Genomic DNA, 7,912 nt, shown 5'->3' with positions numbered 1-7,912 from the left:
ATGATAGAGCTTCTTGAGGCTTCACATCTGGCTTTGGAAGGCGAAAACATTTTGCATGAAGCGAAAGCCTTCTCAACTGGGATTCTCCGCGAGAGAGTCTCCAGTTTGGATGGTCGGCTCTTCAAATGCACCGTCCATGCTTTGGAGCTTCCGTTGCATTGGAGGGTCCAGTGGTTCGACATCAAATGGCAAATAAGCTTGTACGAGCAGCGGGAGGACAAGCAAAGCAATCTGCTTGAGCTTGCCAAGCTCAATTTCGACACGGTCCAGGCCACACACCAAAGAGATCTTAGAGAGATATCCAGGTAATTTATATGTATATTCACAAATGATGTAGAATATGTAGCGATTCATTTTACCAAGGTCATCTATTTAAAGGATGTCATGTTCTATTTTCGGCTTATCTCAGGATGAAAAGTCAACAGACTCGGTCGAGATATATATGGTCTAAATTCACCCTGGGAACGTGCCTATTTTGATGATATCTCTACCAGACATGATGTGATTTTCCTAGCTTTTGATTCTGATTAGTCGCTTCGGTAAATTCAGGTGGTGGAGGGATCTGGGACTCATGGAGCACGTGGACTTCACGAGGGATCGGCTGGTCGAGAGTTTCTTGTGTGCCCTTGGACTCTCTCAGGAAACACGGCTCAGCTCGCTCCGCAAATCTCTCACCAAAGTCGTCATCTTGATACTGGTGATCGACGATGTCTACGACCTTTATGGTTCGTTGGAAGAGTTGGAATGCTTTACCAGCGCCATTACCAGGTTGTCCATGATGCCTCCCAATCTCTTCCTTTCGTCTCTGTTGAGTTTATTTTCTCTAACTGGAATATCTGATGCTTCTAGATGGGACTCGGAGCAGATTCAACAGCTTCCCGAGTGCATGAAGGTGTGTTTCCGAGCGCTTAACGATGTTATTCACGAGATCGCTTATGATATTGGCAAAGATGAAGATTGGCATCTAGTGCTACCACATCTCGCGAAAGCCGTAAGAGAAAAACTTGTGGATAATTCCATACATATGCACGTCACCCCAAATTTTTTTTATCCTTGCATAACTAATCATCTCTGAATAAGTATTTTTTTTTCCCTCATCTTTTTACAGTGGGCAGACTTCTGCAAAGCCTTACTTACTGAAGCAAAGTGGGACAATATGGGCTACACACCATCGCTGGAAGAGTACTTGAGCAATGCGTGGACATCATCTTCAGGACCTTTGATCATGTCTCACGCTAGTTTCCTTGTGGGACATATGAATTTGGAGGATGTAGCAGATTTGTTGGAGAGAAACAAGGATCTGATTTACAATGTGTCCATGATAATTCGCCTCTGCAATGACCTTGGAACGTCAACGGTAATTATCAAACTTCTGTGCCGAAGTTATTTACCAACTGAATTTGACATGATGTTAAGAATTCGTAGCCTGGGAAAAGAATCTTGTACTAACACGGCATATGGTGTAATTGAATCAAGGAGATCGAATCCGATAAGCACATTAAATTGATTTACTTGTTCAATTAGGCCGAAAGAGACAGGAGATGCTCCATCGTCAGTGGTGTGTTACATGCGAGAAGCGAATGTTCCGGAAGACGTCGCTAGGAAGCACATCAAGGAACTGATAAACCAGGCATGGAAGAGCATCAATGCTCATTGCTTTGGCAATGTCGAGACGCCCTTTGTCCGAACCTTCATTGATGTCACCGTGAACGCGTCTCGTGTTGCACATATGCTTTACCAGTTCGGAGATGGGTTTGGCGTCCAGGATGGTGATATTAGGCGGCAAATCTTATCTGCAGTGATTCACCCTGTCGCTCTTAACTGAGATAAAGCGCAAATGTAATCACATAGCAAGTGCATAAGGTAGACTAGCTGCTGCCAGTCAAAAGATTGAGTACTACGCGCAAATTGTATCCTAAGCTGCATAATCATCTACTTGGGTTTAAAATGGTCAAATATCTGCAAGATGTCCATCTTACAATATCGCACAGAGTAACTACATGCCTACTCGGTCTGATCCACATAAATCGCACTCTCAAAAGAGATACTCGAGATCATAATAATCTGATTGTTCTCATCTGATGTGACATTGAATGTTGTAATGGCCAGTGGCGGTACATTATTTTCTCAATAGAATCGAAATTATGATGAAACTTATTCTATTGAATCAAGTTAATTGCACGTAAAAAAATAGTTGGACCGCAATGGGTATGGGAAAATGAATGCGTTTCTCATAATTTCTCATCTTGTTATAGGACGATTTGTGAGGTTTTATTGGTGGCATCCGTTATCCACTAACACACAGCCTTATCAAATGTCAATGCATTTTCCCCTTGAAAGTTTGTCATCTGGTCTCTGTCCATAGAAAATGCTTCTTCAAGTTAGTAGATTTGAATTTTATGTTATATTGACATGGTGAAAACGACAAAATTTGCAACTTGCGTCAACTAAATATGTTAAGAAATCAACCTCCGTCGTACTTGAATTGATTTTAAAGAGTATCCTTTCCATTATATTATGACACCTAATTTATGGTGACCCATTAATAGAAAAATTAGGGATTGATTTCGACCCCTAAATAAAAAATAATAATTAAATTGCATATAGGTGTTAAGAGCATTTTTAGCATTAAACCCACATAAACTGCATTGAACTTGAATTTCAATCATGCCCATCAAATTTCGTGATGTGGCCGAAAATTTTACATGTGCATTGCACATAAGGTGTTCTTAACTAAGAGGGTTGGTTCTTTGATCCCGAGGGCATATTCTTAATAATGAAAAGGGTAGACGCCGCAAATATATTCAATATCTGCTAAATATGTGTGATTTTTTGCAAGAAAGGAGAAACGGGCGGAAAGATATGGCCACTCATGGCAGAGAGAGATTCACGGCCAGGTTAGATGCAATCAAGAGTGAAACATGATCAAGCCAAGTGTATAGTCGGAAAGCAAAATACAAAACGTATGGATGTGATCTTTGGAATGAGCAGATTGGCCATTATTCGACCCGTAACCAATTAGTGGCGGCTCTAAAAGGTAAGAAAAATTGCATAATTAAATCAAATATCAAGTTGCATTTGATAGGATTTGGGAGAGGCCGTGCTAAGTAACATGCTTAGTAATCCATTAAATTTCTCTGGGTAGTTCATCTCTAGAAAGGTTGTGACATATATTAAACTTGAAGTTCAATGAAAGGCCGTGTCGATTTGACTCAACTTAGTCATAATTGTAGTTTCCTAGTTTTCAAAAATACAAATTTATTAATGTGTGTGGCAGGGACTTTATCCCGAACTCATCACGTTGTGTTTGTCACTGTAAATAAGACACGCCCGCACAAATAAGAGAGACCATACTTCTTTGTAAATAAGACACGCCCACTACAACCATGCTTCTTTGTTCCCTCCATGTCCATTTATCTGTTATGACCCATGTTGTAAATTTAATGTGGAAAATATAGGATTTTTCAATTAAATCAACATGAAAGCATCAAAGAAATAAATGAGAACAATAAAGGACAATAAGTGGTTTGGTCCGAATATCAATATCTACTATATGGGAGAGTCGGTGACAAATAAGTCATTAATAATTGGAGAATCAAAGTTACAATTACTTTTATGCTCTTAAAATAGATCTAAATTCACATTATTTATAAATAAGCAACTCAATATGGATCTAAAGCTCACGGCAAACAAATCTTCGCGTTCTAACACAGCGGCCAAGAGAGAACTTCCCTATGCGTCTCTTTTTATACTTGAAGTCTTGACCAGAAAATCTCAACAAGGCCCACGAAGTCCAACCTTTGTCTTGGTCAACCCTTTTCTTGTAAAGGAAAATCCCAATTTTTTTTTGTGCCCTTCCCTTTATGCAATTTAGGGCGCCTTTGGTAACGATTCTGTTCCCAAGAGTAGATTTTGATCAGAAATTATTCTTTATTATTATGTTCCCGGGAATAGATTCTAAGCATTTTAAGCCGTTTGTTAACTGTCCAAAATTTCTGATTCTGGAATAGAATTGCGTTTGGTACTATGCTCATTGATTATATTCCAAATCAATTTCTTTTAATTTTTAATATTTTAATTTTTTACTTTTTACTTTTTCCTTTTTTTCTCTTTTCTTTTTTTCCTTTTTCTCCTATTCTTCTTATTCTTCTTGTGGCCGGTCGTTGACGACCTCACCGAGTGTCGTCGGCTGTCATTGACCAAGCCTCACCGGTGGCTAGGCGGGCCTCGTCGGGGCTAGGTGAGGCTCGCCTGGCTATCGGCGGGACTGGGTGTCGTGAGGCTTAGCCAGCCTTGCCGTGGCCAGGCGAGCCTCGCCGATGTTGGGCGAGGCCCGCCTAGCCCCAGTGAGGCTCGTCCAGCCTCGCCAGTGGCCAGGCAGGGCTCGCCGGTGGTTGGGCTTGCCTCCGACGAGCTCGCCAGACCTCGCCCTAGCCTGGCGAGCCTTCGGCGAGCTCACTGGACTAGTTGCCATTGATAGGTGACAGCGGGCGGTGGGTCGCCACTCGCTGCCGTCGGCCGGTAGCCTAGATGTAAACCCGGGGCGGATTGAGCTACCACCACAGACCCAGCTGCATTTGAGTCGCGCGAACGCGACGCCTCTAGGATTTGAACTCCTCCCCTTCGTGAGGGGGAGGGAGCCTGAAGCCAGCTATGCCACTGCGAGCGGTGGTAGAATCAATTTTTTTGTTTTTATTCTTGATTTTAGTCCAAATATGTTCCCAGGAACAAATTTGTTCCCAGGAACAAATTTGTGACAGTCTGAATTTTCAGATTTCATTTTTGATTAAATAAAGTGGGCATTTTATTGACGCGCCAATAGTGCTATTCTTTGAGCTGATCACTCACGAGATAACTAGACTATCTAGGGAAGTAATTAAGGAATCTAAATACAATGGACTTGAGAATTTGACCAGAAATCGACTGCTCGACCGTGTCAATCTGTAAGGATCATTACGGAACCATAAAAAATTGATTAGAGACTGGAGATATGTCGATTCGATTGAAATATGTGAGTGATGTGTGGGTGATTCCATCTAATTGCAAAATTCTCGTCGAACGACACTAGACCAATTTTCTATCATTTCTAAACTAAGTGTCCGTATTTGAAACCTCGAGATATTCACGACAACTGAGAGTCGCCTATGTGTCGAAGATGCACGTTGTGACTTGAGATAAATCGATCACGGGTGAATTGCACTAAAAATTCTTAAAAGTTACCCGGTAGACTAGATCACACTAAAAGCGCGCTGGAATGAAATTAACTGCTAATTTGAATCAAATTTCAGAAATTGAGACTTCTGTCGTGTCACAATCTATTTTATGAACGTCGACTTATCCTCTGAAGAATTTTTGGAGATTCCGAGATTTTTACGAAAAAATCGTTCGGACGTTGCGGAAAATTAACAGAAATTCGGACGGGCCAAATTAAAGGAAATTTGGACTTCCAAACCAAGCCTTTGGGTATTGGGGACTTACAAAAAATTGTACGGGATTTTTCTTCAGTGAAATCGGACCCCGATTTGGAGAATCAGTGAAGAAATTTAAGAGAGATTGAGTGAAATTCGGATTTGGAAAAGGGCAGCAAATTTGGGCTTCAAAATTTGGTTTATTTGTGAAGATAATGCAAGAAAATATTAAGAGACATAGGGATAAGTTTGAGGGCTAATTGGGGGATCATGCATTTAAGAATTTGGATGATCTTTATTGACTTTGTCTTCTCTTCTTCAAAGCTTCCATTTCACGCCTTGTCTGCCGCCGCCTCTCCCTCTACATGAGCTCCCGTCTTTGCTTCACTTTCACTCTCCTTCGCATTTCGTTCCTTCAGCCACAATTTCTCTTCATTTCTGCCACCCACATCGTCATCATCATTTCTACCATCTCACATCCGAAACTCCATCCCTCTTCTCCACCGAAAGTCAACTCCAGCAGCTTCACGTTTGACGCCTTTTGCTGTTGCCACGTCCAGCATCAAACCAATGCCAGCTGCTCCACTACCGAGTCAACCAGCAAAGCTGGTGTTGACCCCGTAAATCCCACGGTTCTCCTTCAGCAGCCAGCTACACGAAGCCCTTACCGAAGCAGCTCACGCCGTCTTGCCTCAAACCGAAGTAGCTACCACGAAGACCGAGCAGTCCAGCAACTTCTTCATTTCATCCCTCCATCCACCGCTTTGCTTCTCTACAACCGAAGACCCACGCTTCTCCGCCACGTTCCAGTCAAAAGCCGCATTCTCGTCCACCAAGGTTGACCGAGACAGTCCCACCGATCCTCTTCCATTTTCGAGTGTCCCATCTTCGGTCTTCATTCAGCCCAGCGAATTTTCACCGAGCCCATTTAGCCGCTTGCATTTCGGCCTAGCTTCCTCAACATTGGAGATCAGCCCAGTAATTCAGCCCATTCAAGTGCAGCTTAGGCCAGGTTCAGCAGCCCATGGATCCAGCAAATTTTCGGCCCAGCATCTCCATCAAGTCCAGCCCAAATCCATAACAAATCTCAGCTTGGGCTGAGATTTGTTGGGCCAAGTTTAGGCCTGGTGCAAGCCTGTGGGTGTCGTCGCGAGTGCAAGTTTGGCCGCCGTCGTGTCGTCGTCGCAGTGAACTAATTTCTGTAATAAATTGGTGAGTTTACGCACTAAATTCTTCTTAGTAGGCTAATGACGTCAAAGAGGTGTTTAGTTTAATATAATTAGGAATTAGGTGGTTAGTTAGATTAAATTAGTGATTTAATTAGTTAATTGTGCATGTTATGTGGTTAGATTAAATTAATCAAGGCCTAGATAGGAGGTGCTATTTATCTAGAAGGATTTGAATATTTTGCGGGCCCATATCAATATTTAATTTAGTGATTCTGGCCTAGGTTAGTATTTTTAGAAATTATATTGATTTATTTAATTAATTTCAGTAATTATTTAATTATTAATTATTTTTCGGAAATTAAGCTAGGTAGTCGGTGACCAAAATTTTGTGTTGATTGCAATGGTGTGATTAATTTCTGTAATTGAATGTTAAATTTTGAAAATTGAGTGTTGATTGAAAATTTGGTTAATTATTCCAAAATTCGTGAATTTTGATATTTATTTGGAAAATCCCGGGTGTCGGGTTTAAGCACTGAAAATGGTTTTATATACTATATAAACTAGTGGGATTTTAAAAAGAATGTCATGAATTTTCTAGGTCTAATCTGACCATGTACCCATACATGACTATTTTCACCGGGTGTTTTTAATACGAAGAAAATAGGCCCGGATCATTATTTTAATCGAGGCATTTGAGTGCAATGCACGGTGTCCTGAGCTGAGATTGATTGGTTGTGTGTTGGTTAAGTGAACCCATCCCCGAACTGTGTCAGATGGACGTTACCCTTTATGTGATACCCATTTATTGAGATTTGGGTCACAGTAGAGGCTGGACTTATACTCTTTCGAGAAAGTCGTCTTTGAGAGACGTAACCGTACTCAATGGGGGTGAGACGATGCCTAGCTACGCCAATAGACCGCTGAACTTCTAGTAGGCCGTACCCTAAAGTGGGCGAAATTATCAATTGGAACGCATGTTGAGTGGAATAGATGCGCCGGATTATGGGACAAAATTGTGTGACATGGTATGAGACGTGTCATAATGATTTGGCCCTATAATCTAGACCCCTGTGATTTATTGAGTTGAGTAATGCGTTTCAATTGTTGTGTGCATCGATTTTATGCATAAGGTGTATAAACTGTGCTGACCTGTAGGGTGTAACTAAGGCGAGGTAAGTCCTCTATGCTAAATGCGTGGTTGTGTGGTTATGACGCCCTTGAGCGTATTTCCGTCCTAATTGGGGTTTAGAGTGTGAACTCGCTGAAATTTATATCTCACCTCGTTGTGGGCCAAATTTTTAGGGTCGTTGAGTGGAGGACCTGGAGCCGAGAGGA

General features: G+C 41.7%; 1 protein-coding gene across 1 annotated transcript; it reads left to right on the top strand.

Moving 5' to 3' along the window:
- Positions 1–1,825, top strand: LOC120292508 (alpha-farnesene synthase-like). The gene is made up of 5 exons (XM_039310733.1): positions 1–305; positions 550–768; positions 850–991; positions 1,109–1,410; positions 1,525–1,825. The coding sequence occupies exons 1-5, from the start codon at positions 1–3 to the stop codon at positions 1,823–1,825; spliced, it is 1,269 nt and encodes a 422-aa protein (XP_039166667.1).
- Positions 1,826–7,912: the final 6,087 nt, after the last annotated feature.

This window comes from Eucalyptus grandis, chromosome 4 (assembly GCF_016545825.1).
Source record: "Eucalyptus grandis isolate ANBG69807.140 chromosome 4, ASM1654582v1, whole genome shotgun sequence".
Lineage (NCBI taxonomy): Eukaryota > Viridiplantae > Streptophyta > Magnoliopsida > Myrtales > Myrtaceae > Eucalyptus > Eucalyptus grandis.
Note: the sequence above shows the minus strand (reverse complement) of the source record. Positions and strands in the feature narration are given on the sequence as shown.

Excerpts from the sequence above, each read along its gene's own strand:
- LOC120292508 (XM_039310733.1), top strand. The coding sequence starts at position 1 with ATGATAGAGCTTCTTGAGGCTTCACATCTGGCTTTGGAAGGCGAAAAC. Across the intron at positions 992-1,108 it reads TACCACATCTCGCGAAAGCC|TGGGCAGACTTCTGCAAAGC; the intron begins GTAAGAGAAAAA and ends ATCTTTTTACAG. Across the intron at positions 1,411-1,524 it reads CCAACTGAATTTGACATGAT|GCCGAAAGAGACAGGAGATG; the intron begins GTTAAGAATTCG and ends TTGTTCAATTAG.